Here is an 18,531-nt window from a genome sequence, read left to right as displayed (position 1 = left end):
TACTGTCACTTTATTTCTGGATTGATTATCATTTCCAGCAAAATAAATGTCATTGTAATTCTTGGAGGTAAAATGTCCTTTCTTGGTCCAGTATGTCTTTGATAAGCCTACGATTCTAGCAGACCACATGCCTACTTTAAAGATATTCTAAATTTGTTAATTCAAACGTTTCCATAACAACAATGTTCCATAACAACAATGGTTGTTAACACAAACCAGTTTCCATGATGTGCCTGATCTCCTACATCACCGTAATTTGAACATAATATCACCTTCTTGGGACGAAGTGACGCAGTTATAGGATACAGGAAAGGATAATTAAATATTTTGGCTAGGATCTATAAATCTCTCGATTTAAGTATGGGAGATATTTCAGGTCTCGCGTAGATAGGGTCGCATCCCTAAAGTGGATCTGTCTCTTTTAGGACCACAGTGTATGTCGTACCTTTAGTCTAGCTCAATTGCTACTCTACTGAACCAAGTAGAGGTACCAAAATGCTGAGTAGTAAGTAGACTAATTAGAGAAAAGAACCTATAACATTGTACACCAAATTATATTAAGCAGGTTTAACTGTATAGCAATTTGCCTTTTAAGAACTATTTGGATATTTAGGTATATAGAAATATATTTAAGGCTAAATTGTTAATGCAATAAAATTAGTTAACAAAATAAAGTATCTCACAATCATTTTTACTTATTATTTATGATTATTACTAGTATTTTTAAAGTAAAGGACAAAATTCTATTTAAAGGCTAAATTGATCAAGAGGCTGCCACTGATTAGTATGGGTGGGTAAATGAAAAGAAAATACAGGTTTAAAATGGTTTGCTGTTTTTATTTTTACGACATTGTCATTATCCTTACAAATCTTGCCTCAGAAAATTTGGAATAAATTTAAATTTTGATATACAATTAATATAATATATTTCATTTCAAGTTTCAAGAGTTATATTGTCCGTACAAATAAACCATAGTTTTCCAGCTGCAGATTTGCTATAACAATATTCATTAGGTTGAGTTCAAAGGTTCAACGTCGCCCTTATTGTCGCTAAATACCTTTCTGACAACATATTCCTTATGTATGCCTTCCTTTAAGCTGGGTCCTAATTATCAAAAGAGCACACACACACACAATACATGTATTGCAGTTCCAGAGTGACTTATCCTTCTGCATTATTAGTGCTTCGACAACATCAACATTTGTGCTTATAAAAATAACTCTATTGCTGTGCGGTATAATTTTGATATTTATGCTTTCATACTTATTTTATTGCTGACGTAAATGTCCTAACTTACAAAATTTCTCATGAGGATGTATAAACAAAATGTAAAATTTTAAATAAAACGTTTTCGACTTTTATTTTAGAAGATATCTAAAGAAAGTATTTAAATTTGAAAAAACCTTTAACCTTCTACCCCAATATATAGTCTGTATTTTGAAATATTTCTGATTATGGGATCAAGTTAAAAAAAAACAAAAAATTAACAAACTTTTTTATGGGCAAAAGAAAAAACAGATATTTCTAATTTGCCGAATTTTTAACGTTTTTGCCTTTTTTAAGGCTAAAAATATGGAAAGTAATGTTAATAAAATGATTAAAATATTTTAATAAGACATTAAAAGAGAGCTTGAAAATTCCTTAAAAAATCTGAATACTCCTTTAAGTTTTCAGGAATAAGAATTTCCATATTCTTATCCTCCTAGAGCTTTATTTATCACAGTAAAATAAGTTTTTTGGATACCCGACACCTTGCAAATATTCAGTTATCTATAAGCTCCTTGGTGCAACCCAAACACCTCATATATAACATTCAAAGCATGTTTGGCTTTAATACTTTTTAGCACCATCCCTCTTCTTATTTTTATTTTTATTTTTTTTTTGTTAAACTTTCTTGACAAATTCTCGGGCGGGCGTAAAACATTGGCCCGACGTTTCATGCATATAAAACGAACAACTTTTTAGCCCCTACTTGTTATCCGATACTTTGAAACTTTATAAGTTGCGCCCGAGACTTATTTTGGACCCGAGTTTACGAGGAATTTTTTCAAAGTTTAAGTTTTCCTATGCGTCTAATTTAAATGCACTCGTCTGAAAAGGGCGAGATTTTATGAAGAATTGATTGCACGCTTTTTATAAATTTTGAATAATAAGTTGGAATTAAAGTTATAGAGTAAAAAGGACAAAAAGCATCGCTTAGAAGGAATTAATAGTTTCTAAAAAATTACTGCGTCAAAGGCCTAAATTGTTGTGTTTGTTGACTGGTCTAATGATGCCCTTAAGATAAAACATGTTGCCTTCCTGAATATTTATGTGCATATCTTTGAACTTCATTTGATAGTAATATCATTTGGGCATAATTTAACTGGATAAGATTGTCACGTTTTCAATTTATTTTCTCTGTGGTTTATGATTTTTGTTATCTCTATTAATAAATTATCTAAAACGTGTTTTTTGGTAATAATCTGTATACGACCACTAAACTTTCAGATTTACTTTAAGTTAAATAATGTAGCTTGTCTATGGTTTTTTCATTTTTTTAAGAATACGAATTTATTAATTTTAAATTTGTTCATTATATATAAAGTAGTTTTATGATTCCTCTCATATCAGATCCTGTGCATATTTTAAATGCACATGTTAAATATTTTTTTAATTTTGTGTTTTCTTTGTTTACTCTATGGTATAATGAATCTATTTTTTAATTCTATTAATTTAGATTAAATAACCTATAAGTTAAATGAACATAAAATGATTTTCCTGGCTTTATCTCTGTTATATTTTTTTAATGTCTCGTTGAGAGCAAAAGCAAACAAGCCGATTCTTCTAGAATGTCGATTATGATAAGATATTACAACAGTGACCTAGGAGAACTAAAATAAATTTAAATGTAGATAGCAATAGTTCAGTAGAGGTGTATTAAATTATTAAAGGTTTAATCCCGGAAGCCAGAAAATTATACTTCTTTTATTTTGGCGACACCTGGGAAGAGAGAAATATCTTTGGATTTTATCATTTATTTTTTTATTAACGAAGGTATTAGGATAATAAATGAAGAGAATTTAGTCAATGAGTTTTGTGAAGGAACAATCGATGGAGATATATCTTGTCTCTTAAATTCTAAGAAATATATCCCAGAAAATTTAAGAGTCCTGTTTTTTTTTAAATACTGAAAGAAATTTTAATTATTTATGCAGTCATGCGAAAACTTGCCTTATCCTTATTATTTTATCAATTTTTGACGAAATAGAATTTAGGTAAATGCTAAAATTGCTATCGTAATTTATAGCAGTTCTATAGATATAATAATTGCAATCAGACTCATAGCTCTTATAAAACGTTTTTTGTCAATTGTAAAATTTAATTTAATGCGGACAAGGCAAATTTTTGAATAAAACCCCTCATATATATTAAATATTTAAGAAAATGCTGTATTAAAAAAATAAATTTGCAAAATTTAAATTAATTATAATTATAATTTTAAATACTCTTCTTAATTTTATTTCTGGTATAGCTTTTTTATTTCTGAACTAGGATATAGATATGATAATTATTAATATTTTAGTTTCAGGTTTTCTTGGTTTTATTTTGTTGGTCTAAATTACTGCAATGAACAATAATCTTTAAAGTTGTATAGTTGATCTCAGAAAAGCAAGTTAAATATTTCCGTTAAGTTTAATTTTGTTAAAATTTTTATTACTGCTTCTCTTACTTTAATTTAATAAATTCTAATTTAAATAAATAACATATTTTAGGATAAGCAATGCGTGTGCATAATTAAAATAAATATAATTAATTTATTTTTGCTTATTTTTTTATATCTATCTCCTTGAAAACATATTTAAATTGTGATCAACAACAATTTATAAAAATCCGAATTTAATTATTATTTAAATTGATTTAGTTCACCTAAATGATGATCTATGCATAATTTATGTAGATATTACTATAAATTTTATTTTTTTAAAATTTAAATGCTTGTGAATTTTGAATAAATATAAATTAAATTATTTATTTATAGCTTATTATAGATAATTGTAAAATACATTATATAATATTAAAAGGCAAAATTTTTACTAAGTAACATAATTTTTAATAAATAATATGATCAATTTAAAATATTATAATATGAGGTTCTATGCATTTTTAAGAAATAATAATTAGTGTTTAAAAAAGAAAAAAGTGTTCACAGTTTAAATAAATATGTTATTATTTTCTTAATTGCGTTTTTATTTAGTTTTATCTCTAATACAATTTATTATTATTTGTTTTATTATTAATATTATAGATTATTTTAATTTTAATTAAAAAAAATTTTTTTATAGAAATAAATGAAACTATTTCACAGTACTCCTTTTCTCACTTTAATTTAATTAAATCAAATTAATAAAAAAATGCATGTTTCCATTAATTTCCATATGCATCTGTATATCAAAACAAATAAAAATGTCAATTCTAAATGAACCAAACATGAGATTTTATATATAGCAATTATATTTATTTATGCTATTATCCCGACACTTTTCATCATTATAAGAAGGAGAGAGATGAATCAAAGATTTTTCCATATAAATAAATTTTTATTCTCAAAATGTCTAATATAAAAATACAATACATTGCTAAAAAGATTTAAAGGATTAATTAAATCTGGCCTGATTTAGCATCCTATAAAGTGAAATAAATAACTATAAAAGCAGCAGCAGATTTTGTTTTTCATATTTATAACACGTTGTAAAGGATATCAAAAAACTAAAATCAAAAACTCATAAAATCTATCAATTAATCTTTTTTTTCCCTAATCCTAAATTAACTGAATTAAATGAGGCCATACATATAAAAAAAACGTGACAGGCCCTAAGCGATCTCGCTCCAGCGAACCCCGAGCTAAAAATGAGAGGACCAAGAAAAAGGACACAACCAAACCAAAAGAAATCACTGTGAAAGTGGCGTCCCGTCCATCTATCTTGCCTTGTCTTGTCCATATTTAGCTGAAAGATAATTTATTTTGTGTACATGACTACTCTTTCGTGGCCTAATCGCTCCTTTACGAAGTTTTCATCGATTTTAGTCCCCAAAGGCGTTGTCATGGTTGGCTCTTTTTTGTCTGTTTTAAAAGGGAACTGAGATGTCTTTCTTGTTTTTTTTCTCTTTGTTTTTGTGTTTAGAGGAGTTTATAAAGGTAATAACATCCAAAGAAATATTGTAACGGATCATTCTGAAATCTTTTATTTCTTTTTGGATGTTCTTTTGTTTATAAAGGTCCAATTATTTTATAATTTCCTGCAATTGTAAATGTAAAAATTAGACATTTATATGATTTAAGAATTTTCTTTTTAAATTAATAATATTAAGCCATAAATCACTTACTAAATATAAAGTTATTCAAAATTAAAAAAAAAATACATTTTCATAAATTATGCTCAGAAATTTAATTAGGGGAGTTTAGCTTACACTGTATTTTAAAATTTGTTTTTGATTATAATAAAATGAAATAATTATTTAAATATTTATAGTATAAGTATTTATTAATAAATATGTAAAAACAATAAATTATTAAAGAAAAGCAAATTATGCATCTAAATTTATATATCCTCTGCAAATTTATGCAAATCAAATAAGAAAAAATAGAAAGCCAACTCAAGTAAATTATGCACAGATTTAAATTTAATTTTTTTAAATATATTTTCTGACTAATTTCTTTAAAATTTATTTAATTTCAAGTTTATTAAATATAGAAACATATATATTAAAAAGGATCAAAAACCAAAAAAATATTTTATTGCTTTGCCTACGAAGCGACATAATACTGTAAAAAGCCTTTTATGTTGATTTTCACTAAAACAGATAATTAAAATATTACAATTTGAATAGTATGAGTTATATGATGATAAAAATTACAAATTATTATTTACAGGAAAAAAAAACAAAAAATTAAAAAAAAGGAGTCATATACTTTTAAATTATGCACATGTAATACTTTTTCTCTAAGTATTTAATTAATATTAACTAGATTTTTTAATTAGAGAAAAAAAGTATTATTATAAATTTAAACTAGAAAAATTTTAAACCTAATTGAAACACGAAGGAAATGTTTGATTTATTTGTTGTTTTTTTCTCAAAGTGTGTAATGAGTTTTATTTTTTTTATTAAATTAATAAAAATTTAAACAGCCCATATACGAAAATAACATTAAAAAAATGTAAATTATAAATAAGTTAGAACAAGATAACATATTTGATTTGAAAAAAAATGTTTTTTTTGTTAACGAAATAAATGTTTATGTTGTAAGTAATTTAATAATACAAATGATAAAACTGATAAACCAAACTATACAGAAGTTCTGACAGAGAATTCTAAAAAGCTTCTTCTGTTAAATTTTCACTAGGAATAATAACTTTAATTATGAAAATTATATACTGCAATAAAAATTATAAAAATAATAAATTATAAGTGAGAAAAATAAAAAAACAAGCAAACATAAAGTTAATAATATATAGACCAATAAATCTAAATTATTTAGCATTAATTAACAATTATTTAAAAAGAAATCTTAATATGAAAAGAGGCACTGTTTTGACTTACATTAAATTTGTCTAAATATTAAGTATTGACCATTCATAGTTTAACTGCATATCTTTATTATTTTCTTAATTTTGTAAGTTTAAATTAACTTAATTGCTTGTTATTGATATACTAATAATACTTTTGAAATCCCTAGATTTAAATAATTTAGGGTGATAAAATATTATTTATTATTTTATTTACTTTTATATTTTAAAAAACTCTTTTTTTACTAAAAAGTTGTTTTGTGAGTTCCATTCGTTTAAATAGTAAATTATTTATGTGCATAGTTTAATTGCATATGTTTGTCATTTTATTAATTGTGTATTTTTTTAAATCTCCAATAATAAATAATTGAAACATATATAAATATTTACAATATCGTGTTTGCTATATTTATTTTTTTTATTTACGACGATTAACATTTTTAATTATGTTTAGATAAAGAAATAAGTAGAAATCGTCTGTTTTTAACCCAAATTCAATTTTTTTTTATGTTGTTTAAAATAATATATATGCATAATTTTTTTGTACTTGCCATTCTTATAATGTTAAAAAATAATTTTTTAACTTACATTCGTTTAAATATTTAGTAGCATCTTTTCATAATTTAATTGCATATGAATTTAATTTTAGTAGTTTTGTATGTTTTAGTTAGTTTTTTTATTATTGCTAACAATTCTTAAAATCTTTATTATATAATCTCTATTAGAGATAAATAATTTAAAATTAAATGCATATTGCCCAAAATATAATATAAAACCATTAACAAAAATAATTAGTATTTACAATCACGTGTATGCTTCATTTAATTTTTTTTATTTATTGTTTTCAATTTTTGTTAACATCTGACACAGAGTATTAAAATCTAATTTATTTAAAAAAAAATCCTGATATGTTAAAAAACAGCTTTTTAACTTACATTCATTCATTTAATAATATCTGTGCATAATTTTATTGCATAAGCTTATTATTTTCCTGATTTTGTTTATTTTAATTAACGTCTTTTTTTCATAATTGACTATCTATAAAATTTTAAGAATTAAATACTTTAAGCCGTTAAAGTAATATTTTTTATTGTTAATTCTTTTATTTATTTTAAAATAAAAAAGAGTTTTTTGATTTTTATTCATTTACATGTTAAGTAATATCTGTGCATATCTTAATTGCATATGATTTTTATTTTATTAATTTTAGCGTTTTGGTCAGCTTTATTTTATAATTAATTACTTTTCTAAAAGTAAAATAATTTAAATTATAAATAAAATGACATATTTAGTATTTAAAATTTTTCGGGTTCCTACTAGCGTATTTTAAATCAATTATTCTAAAACATATTCAATACAAAAATATTGATATACTTGCAATTATTAAATCCAATTTGCTTACTTAATTTTGCCTTTGATCTAAATATAACAATTTTTGTATGTAATATACTCTTAAGATTCTATACTAGTAAGACACTCTGTAGTGCTTTTCATAAAATAATAATAGACCCTAATTAAATTTCCGCCTTAAACGTGCCTTTAACAATTTTTCTATATCCCTAATAAATTTCCTTTTACTAACCTGAACGCCCGATGCTTCCGCGTTAGTCTCTATTGTTCGTTTCCGTTCCAAGAGTAATTATTTTCCTGATCTGACACTTTAATTCCCGGGTATAATATATATTGATCTTACGTCGAACCCGTGGAGACAATGGAAGAATTATACCTGGTTATCTTGGACATTTACGTTTCGGAATAATAAATCAATTCGTGAAGCATAAAATTAAAGTAGCCAAAGAAGCTATCTCGACGGACGTGTCCCAATAAAATGGAGAATCGCCCGTAAAACCCCGATTCCCCTAAAGAGAATTGAACTGCCTGAAAAATCAGTTTATTTCAAATATTGTTTTCCCTAGACAAATTCGCTCAGCCTTGGGAACTCTCTAGTTTACACGGCTGCCATTTTCGGTTTTCGTTTGCTTGTTTTTCTGTCTGACTGCATCGCGGAACGGAGTGTGAATTGACTGAAACCCTTTTTCGTTTTTTCCTCCTATAAACATATAAGACAGTGTGTTTTAGGGTATTGGATTTTAAATTTGTTTGGATTTATTCTTTTCAATCTTGAAAATGTTCAAAAAAATCTGAATTTGTTTTGGTTTAAAAACGTTAAATTATCTCTAGTAGTTTATTATCTATATGTAGTATATTTTTCATCCAAAGTTATATATTCATAAAATATAAGATCTCTCAGAACCTTTTTTACTATTTTGTTCATGCATAAATTGAGTCTAGTTGTATATCTTCGCCATTCTCATATATTTTAAATTTGACGTCTTTCAGAGACCATTTCAGCATCATTATTACATTATTTTCTGCATTATTTTTGAATAGCATTACCAATTCTTTAAGGTTTTTCATAATTTCTATAATTATCTCTTAGCGGAGGTTGACTATCAACATAGGTGTGCATTTTCTTTACAGCTGCACTTAACAATTCATTGACCTTTATTAAAAGTCACCTTTAAGGTTTCTCTGATATAGAGTTCTTCTTCTACCCTGACAATGCCTTTCCTGAATTTTTCCTCTTCATAATATTTTACAGCAATTACTTAAGCCTCTAATATTGTATGTAAATTTTATTTTTTCTCTTCGAATTATCCTAAATAAAATTTACTAATTCTTGCATAGCTTTACAGGTTTTTTAATATGTTTATTTCATACGTCTTACGGCTTTATTTAACATCTTTCTTAGTATGTTAGTATTTTTCTTTGCCTTATATTTAGTAGAATATTAAATTTTGCAACATTTTCCATAATTTTTTTGGTACATGGCTGTATAAACAAAAATAATGACGTTTTCCGGATATTTTTTTATCATCCAATCTTTAGCTCAACATGAGTTTTATATCTAGTATTTTTTTGTTTTCTGTCATATCTTTAATTGAATATTCTGAAAAATAATATTATACAATTTTTAAAACTGTTCCATTTCCTCAAAAGATTTTATATTTTATAAATAAAAGTAAGTAAAATTTTTTTATAGAGAATATTTACAAATTCTATATGACATAAAGCAAAATGATAGTTTTTAATTTTTGGACTCAACTTTTTCTAAAGCAGGTGTTATACCCCATTAAAAACCAAAAAATAACAGACCTTAAAATTTACAATTAAACAAAAAGCTTATGATGATTCTAAAAAACAATTGTTGTAAGTAATAATCTCCTTGAATACTGAACAAAAACTTGAATTATAGGTATATTTAAAAAAATATGAAGAAAACAGATATCCCATCCATTTAAATTATGCATTACGTAATTGTTCTTATAATTTCCCTTAAAATAATTTTTTTGACAGGATTCCAACTTATATCTAACGGAGCATATAAATTCAATATTTTCATTTAAATTCCATTTATTTAACAATACAGAAAATTGTAATTCTGACTTCCTATCATAGAATATAAGAGCGATTATTATTTTATATATGAGCTAGAATTTATAAATAAAAATAAGTAAAATTTTTTGTATGTCATAAGGCAGTTATTGACTTCCTTGCAACTTTGAACCAAATTATTATCCCAATTGATTTAAATATTTTTACAAGTTTTATATTTTATACTATATTTTATTTTATACAATTATTGACTTTTGTATTCAACGAAACCAAACTGTTATAAATTTTTGACCCTAATTTTTTCTTTTAAATATTAGAAACTTAGGAATATTGGAGCATTTTTAAAACCGTAAGTTATCCGAAATATTGCAAGGTAAATTTTACTACTAAGGCGTTTTCTGCATAGAAGCTTTTCTTGGATGTACGTCTTCCAAACTTAATAAAAACTTATATTGTAAGCTTAAATAAATATATCATAAGAAAACAATTTTTTTGAACATCCAAATTCATAATTAGTTATTAATAAAATCAATACTTACACTTAATTCTCCGTTATTCAAAAATAAAAAAAAAATTGGACTTGGCCTACTATCATGGAATTTAAGAGCGAGTAATATTTTGCATTAAATAATCAAATTAAACTTGCATTATAACTTTAAACATATGTTTATAAGAAGAAAAGAGACATCACATGCACTTAAGTTATGCTTTCACATAATTTTAACTTTATATATAACCTTATATAACATATTTCTAGCTATTTTTTTAAATTCTCTTGAAATATATTCAACATTTTTGGCAGGGATTTATCTTATAGCTAAGGAAGTAAATGATATCAATAATTTTACGCAATTTAAATTAATTTTAAAATACAGAAATGTGATGTTACCTTATTGAAAATTTTTAATTTGTTCACCTGAAATTATTTTAAATTATATTATTTTAGATTTATTTGATAGATTGGTCTAACCATTAAGTAGTTGAGCATATTTGTCTATTTTACATAATTCAATGCATAACTAGGCCTATAAAATTTCCTTGAAAATTAAAAAAAAATATTTCACAATATATTTACCACAAATTAAACCTGGTCCTAATAGCTTATAAAGGGGTTATGGCATTAAGTTTTTTTTTTTAAATGAGTATGAGAAAACCATTAGAATGTAAAAAAAACTCCATGCTTTTTTTAGTTATCGTTTTTTCAAAATTTAATATATTTTCATTTTTTGGGTACTCTCACGTACGTACTTGCGAACATAATTTTTTTTTTAACCAAAATATTTTTTTTAAATATGATATCCCATAGGTAGAAGAAAAATCGGCTTATTATTTTAATCCCAAAATCGTCAATAGTAATCTAAAAATACAAAATATTGGACACTATAATAGTTACAATCTTGTGGGTAGTCTTAATTAAAAAATTTATTCAGAAATAATTTGTTATATAGACACAGCTACCTAAGAGAAATTAAAAAAAATTCTGAGTACTTGAAATGCATAAAAACTACTTAATTCTCTTTTTCAAAATGTTGAGGTTCACTTTTAAAATTTTGCCAAAAAATTTAATAATTTATTTTCGACCTTCTGAAAGAAACAAAATATATTCCTGAAATTCGAAACAAATAAAATAAATTTCTGAAATTATTCAGACTATACGATAAATAACATGCTATTAAGGTATTGCAAACTATCTAAGCTTCTTGAAAAAAATTTAAAATTCACCTTCACCTGCCAGAAATAATTTTAAAAAATAACCACAACTGCCTGGAAGAAATTAAACATTACTCCAAGAAACCTAAAATTTATAGAAAACTACTTAATTTTTTTTTCAAAAAAGTTGAGGGTTATTTTCAAAATTTTTCCAGGAAATTTAGAAATTGATTTCTAACCTTCTGGTAGAATAAAAAAATTATTCCAAGAATTCGAAACATTATAAATTAAATTCCTCAAATTATTTAGACCATACGATAGGTAGTTGAGGGTAGTCTAATAAGATTAATAAAAATGAGAGTATGAAGAAACCGTGAAAAGTTAAAGAAATAGGCTATAATTTTTGGTGCAATCCAGATATGCATTTTTTTTAATTATTTTAAAACGGTTTTTATTAAAATTTATTAAATAGGTTTGTCAAGATAGACTGCAGAAAAAATAAAAGTAATTCGTATTTCTGCCTATTGGATTTTTAAGGCCTAGCAACCAAAAAACCAAAGGAAGAGACAGGAAACAAATATATACAATAAATCACGATTAGGAGACTTCTTATGTATTTTTTCGTCATTTTGTGCCTTTCTTTTAAAGAAGCCACTAATCAACAACACATTATTTTGCTATTTGCGCTGATATATTTCCTTTGAAACTTTAACTGCCTAATACTCGATTGAATCCTAAATTTTACCTCCCTAAATTTTCCACCAATAAGGTTATATCGTCTGGAAATGTCGATATCACAGTCAAAATGAAACCCGCCCTACCCGAGGGCAATTTGCGGCAAATTGCAAGTAAATTACCTTCATGATCCTTGCCGCTTACCCTCAAAATATTTGTTGACTAATATTGTGAAACCCTTCGCTTATTTGCTCTGCAATGGCCAAAAGTTAAGGGTGTGAATGGGTAAAATGACCATTTAAGAGGTATTTTAGTGTAAATTTACATAAGCAAACAATTTACAGTATATCTTATAAAAAAAACGTGTTTTAGATATACAGAGATTTTTCTAAATGAGTGTCAGTTTTTAAATGGGTAGTTTTCTGGTTTATTTCATCAAGAAGAAATCAAAATACAACTAAATACAGTAATCATTAAACGAATAAGTCAAGAATCAAACTGAACCAATCCATTATTCAAAGCTCCTCAATTAAAATGCTAAAAACATTACAGTTCAATCAATTACGAAAAAAACTAATGAACTCTTGCCTAAAAGCGGCACTCAGAGAATTTATATTCATGTTGTAAATTGATAGAAGGGTCTGGCGATTGGCAATTTGATTATTAATGATTCCTCCAAATTAAAATGTTTAAATTTATTGCTTTAAACAAAAATACTAATAAAGTCTAAAAGGGCATTTTTCTATATTTAATTTTTGTTTTCAAATTTTCAATCTTCGTGCGCTTAAAACACAAATCATTCAATTAAATCCCCACGCGCATTGTACGGATGGTGGCATTTCTAAAATTTGCATTACAATCGAAGCTCCTCCGGGTGTCATTGGAATTACGGCTGAACAATTCGCTTTTAACTGTGTTTTGTGTCTTTCAGATTTCGCTAAAGAATTTTATTCCGAATTGCCGAGTTTCGCTTTAAAACGGACCCGGTGATTAACACATTCACTGCCCAAAAAAATCCTAGCGGTCACATGTGTGCCGCCTATTTTTTTAAAATAATTTTTTAATTTAAGGCTAGTGTTAGGTTTAGGTTAGTGCCCTTAGCTGATATTGGCCATTTTTTTGTAAAAAAAACAAGGCCGCCCTAGGGGCGGGCAAGGCACAGGGCAAGCCAACTACTTAGCTTGTGCCCGATGCCGCCTCTGCGGCGTTCAATTGACATATAATATATCCTTTTTCGAAAAAGTCGAAGTAAATAATAAGACGATACACATACATATTTTAATTTATGATAAATATTAAAGTTAAACAATAAAACACAGAAAATAAAAGAAAAATAAAACAAATATGGCAACAAAAAAACTGAAACTAAACTTTATTCAAATCCAACATAATAAAATTCTATGTTGAAAAATATGAAAACTCAAAAACAAAATACAAAATCACTCTATCAAATAAACGAACATAGTCAAATAGAGACAAACACGAACAAAATTTATTTTGTGGAATGAAATACTCGAAAACATGGAGTCAAGCAAAGCCCAGGTTGGTTAGGACACAAAGGACAATAATAAATTGAATCCTTCCTTTGTTTTTTTTGTTCCCAGCACACAGCGCACCTTCTCCGTTTGACTCTAGTATTCTCTCCATCAGGTTTAGGGCATAATTCAGGAAGATGTGTTATTCTAATTTTTGGCAACGGCTCTGTTGGAAGGGGTCCTAGTAGTTTTTCAATTATAGATAATCTAAAGTCATAGAGGTTTTTCTTATTGTTAGGATGTCCTTGCTTGTAAAGGTAAAATAAAGTGAGCAACATCATTTGAAATATATGTATGGCTAATTTTTTGTACCATATGAGGGTTTTATGCTCACAAGAATAATAAGAAAGCATTTGGTCACAATGGTCCACTCCTGCCATGAATTGATTATACTTATTTATCATTGCAGGTTTTAATTTTTCTTGACCACGCTGAGTTGTCACTTTTTCAAGTTGCCCACCATATTGGCTGGATATAGCCAGAATTTCACGACGGTCCTTCCATTTCACCACGCAAATCCCTTGCGAATTGTGCTGAACAACTAACTCGCCCTTTTTTAGTTTTTTTTTAATTATTTCTTGAGGATTCCCTTTTCTGTTAGACCGGAGTGTTCCAGTTACATATGTTTTTCGGGTAAGCAACTCCTCGGCAAGTTTTACACTATTGTAGAAATTGTCCATATATAGCGAGTGACCGTTGTCCAATTTCTCCGCCATTAAAGCTAACACAACTTTTTCTGTATGCCGTTCACCAGATAACTCTGTATCTGCTGAACCAGCATATACCAGCATCTTCAGTGGGATGCCTTTAGGTTCGCATAAAACATAAAGTTTTATGCCAAATTTATGCCTTTTTCCTTTGACGTATTGGCGAAATTTTAAACGGCCTCGCCACAGCACCATAGATTCATCAATGGACAGTTCGTTAGTTGGGTAATAAATCTCTACCATTTTATTATTATAATAATTTATTAACGGCATAATTTTACCCAATTGCGTTCGAGGTTCGTTGCTGTCTGTGTTTTCAAACTGCAAGCTTCTTAAAATCAGCAAAAATCGATTGCGACTCATAAATGATGAAAAACATGTCAGGTTAAATAAATAGTTTTTCTTCCAGTAGTCATTCATTCTATTAATTTTAATTGTGCCCATATGAAAAAGTAAACCCAAAAATGTTCTCATTTCTTTTGGAGTAACATCAACCCATCTAGTAATTCGCGCTTCATCACCTCTGCCCAGTGAAATTAGGTCGATAGCATGATTATTGGCTCGACTACATAACATGTCAAAAAAAACGTCTGGGGCCATAATGTTGAAATAGTCTATTGGCTCGTTGGAATTAACATTGACTAGTAATCCTGGTGTCTTTGTAAAAGAAAACTTTTGACTAGGAACCTCAGCAAAAGTCCAAAAATCCATAGATTTTCCTTGAATATTTGGTAAAGAGGGTGGAGGAGAATTCACAGGGGCAGGAGGAGGGGGAAGGACTTTTGGAAAAGAAGGAAGATCTTCATCTTCGGACTCGCTAACCTCGTTTTCGGTTGAGTAATCAGGGTCCTCGTCGGAGCTATTTTCAAATGGATCGTTTTCACTTTCCGACTCTTCTAAAAGAGCTAACAACTCTTCATCAGTTAGTCTTTCTTCCCTTTTATTATACTTCACCCTCTTTGACGGTCCAGGCTCGTCTGCCATAATAATCTGTAAGAAAATTCATTAAAACTATCATAAATTTGCCTGTGCCCTTGAACGCCTCTCGGGCGGTCATTATTTAATTTTCGTGTTTATATATTCATATATCTAACAAAAAATTACTAGAATAACATGATTTTGGTATTTTTCTATGATTTGCACTAATAAAATAATAAAAAAACTAGAAGAATATTAAAAACCTACCTTTTACAAAAAACTGATAAAAAAAACACACAGAATTAACACTTTCAGAAACCAAAGCCATCACGTAGTAAAAATAAGGTACACAAAACATCCGATCATAATAGTGAACGAATTCAAACTGACCGTGCTTATTTATCTCCCTATGAATAAGCGTTAGACGAGAACGCCGCTCGGGCGGTCCCGGCATTTTTACGAAGTGCGCATGAACGCCTCTGAGGCGTTGCTGGCAGTGAATGTGTTAAATAAAATTTCAGTTTGTTAGAAACGGAAGTTTTTTATTAAAGGACTTTGGAAAATTTGTTTGTTCTTTGAAATATTTTAGAGAGCTACAAAAAAAATTATCGGATATTTTTAGTTTGAAATATTCCTTTAATTATTGTTTTTTATACTAAAGAGTGAGTTTTTAGTATTTTTTTTAATGTTTTTTTATTTATTCTGTAAATCAATTTAAAATTTAGAGATGGAAAATAAAGTGATTTTTAGTGTTTTAGGCAGTAACATAGTTATATGGTTTCTGTTTATTTAATATACATTTGTTTGTGTTTTTAATTATGTCAAATTTATAATAATAATTTTACTATTATAATAATAAATTTTTAGTATTTTCACTTTATATTGAATATTTATTATGTAAATTAATTTAGAATTTGACAATAAAAAGTATTTTAGGAAGCATGATAAACACATAATTATTTTTTTATGTTGTAATCATATCTGTAAAATAATATATTTCTATTAAAGTAAGAGCAATAGAAGCAAAAGAATTTGTAATAACAAAACGCAACTTTTCCGCATATAGGCTTTTTTTCGCTCCACCCTACATCCAACTTTTTTATAGATTTTAGATAATTGATTCCAAAGGCTTATAATTAATGTGATTGATTGGATTCAAGAAAATTTATTAAAAAGTTGATAATTAAAATATGTTTTAAATTATGTTTTTATTTTGTTATTATTTGGTAATAGCACTTATAAAACAATTTACTTTTATATAAACAAATATAGTTTTAGTGTACAAGTTACAAATTCAAAGTAGTGATTATGAAAATATCACTACTTTGATTAGTAGGATTATTGACAAATATGTTATTTAACGATTGACACGAACTTAAATCTATCAAAAAGTTACAAACAGAAGTTAAATTTTTTAGTGTATTTTCCTATTTTTCTGAATTTAGATTCAACTAGTCTTGTTATCAATTAAAAAAAAATTGAATATTATTAATGCATCTCAAAAAGGATTTAAGTAAGTTGTTTAATGTGATTCAATGGTTGAAACTCAATTTGGTAAAAGTTTTTCTTTTTCTTTTTCGTTTTCTTTTATTTTTATTTTTCTTTTTCTTTTTTTTTTCTTTTTTTTCCTTGTCTTCTTCTTTTTAAGCCATTTGATATCAAAAAAATAAATAAATAAAAAATGATGAACGGTTTATGTATTTTTTAATATTGTATGTATATACAACTTCATGTATATAAAAAAACTACTAAACGACTTAAAAAAATCCCATACATCACAGTTTACAATTTGTCAATATTTTTCTATAAAAATAAAATGACGAAATTCTATTTGATTGATTTTAAACGATTAACTAGACTCAAGAGACTTTTTGGTCAAAGATTGCTGAAAAAAAACCACGTTTTGTCCATTATATAGACCTACATATTTCACCAAAATAATCAGCATTATTATTCTTTTTAAATAAATAAAAAAAACAGAGCTAAATTATTTATCATTTCTCAAAGGGGTTTTAAATTAATTAACAAAAAAACCTGTGCATTTCCTTTAAATTTTAGCGTCTAATAATTGATCTTTTGCCCTCAACTTTTCCCTTTTAATGCCGTACTAATTAATGTATTTTTTTAAATTAATAAAATGGAAAAAAGGGACAAAAATTTAATTGTCAAAAAGGCTTAAAGTACCTACATTTAAAACACAAACCTCTTTATTTTTGTTTATAATTTTTTCAATTATCTTTCTTATATTTTGCAAAAATTTTATTTGACTAATTGATTCCAAAGGTTTGTTTATGTGATTTACTTGGTTCAAGAAAACTGAAATTGGTCACAAGTTATCAACAATAGCATATTTTGATTTTTCAATACTATAGATCAATAGAAATTTAATTTTTAGTATGTAAACTTTTTCTAATCTTGAATTCTGGAGTATACTAATTAATCATTTGCCCTCTACTTTTTTCTCTGTAATAAGTCACTCAACGTCATGCTCAAATCATTAATTATTAAAAATTAATTAATTAAAGAATATAACTTAAAAGGGTTTTTTAAGTTATATTCGAGTAATTTCAAAAAACAAAGCTATGCATATCTCAGCTTAAATTTGTCCCAATTTTTTTGACATAATTTGGATAATTGATTACAAAAAATTATCAACAGAAAATGTGGAGCAATTAGCTGATTTTTTGCCCTTATGAACCTCACAAACTTTTAAACTCATTAACCTGAAAAACGTATTTCTTCCTTTACTAGATCGCTTTCACTCAGTAGGTGACGGTCTCTGATAATAGTCGTTTAGGAATATCAGCTTATTTAATCTATCCAAAGTTACAGCTTATAAGCAGTTAAAGTAATTTTTTTTCGACACTGTTTTATTCAAACGGAGAGTATTTGTTTTAGATAAATGTTAAAAATAATTTGTTAGTTATTTTATTCTTGTTTTCGTCAGTGCTTTTGTAATTTGTGTAATTTAAAGTCTATAATTATCATTACCATTTTATATTTACAATTTTAAACTTTTTTATCTTTATCACTTACCATTTAGTCTTACGTGCTTTTTATATTCTATGTATTTTTTCCTTACAATCTTATATATTTTATAA

The 18,531-nt window shown here is 26.4% G+C and overlaps 1 protein-coding gene across 1 annotated transcript in view; it reads right to left on the bottom strand.

The window, feature by feature from the left end:
* The window catches only part of LOC126735204 (piggyBac transposable element-derived protein 4-like), a 32,093-nt gene extending 16,209 nt beyond the window's left edge, over positions 1 to 15,884 (bottom strand). Inside the window, exons 1-2 of the mRNA XM_050439157.1 lie at positions 15,729 to 15,884; positions 13,887 to 15,502 (exon numbers count right to left, since the gene is read on the bottom strand). Of these exons, the coding sequence (XP_050295114.1) occupies positions 13,887 to 15,502; positions 15,729 to 15,884 (1,772 nt within the window). The remainder of the gene's footprint in view (positions 1 to 13,886; positions 15,503 to 15,728) is intronic.
* Between the last annotated feature and the right edge of the window lie 2,647 nt (positions 15,885 to 18,531).

The sequence above is a fragment of the Anthonomus grandis genome, chromosome 4 (genome assembly GCF_022605725.1).
Source record: "Anthonomus grandis grandis chromosome 4, icAntGran1.3, whole genome shotgun sequence".
NCBI lineage: Eukaryota > Metazoa > Arthropoda > Insecta > Coleoptera > Curculionidae > Anthonomus > Anthonomus grandis.
This window is presented reverse-complemented; position numbering and strand designations above follow the sequence as displayed.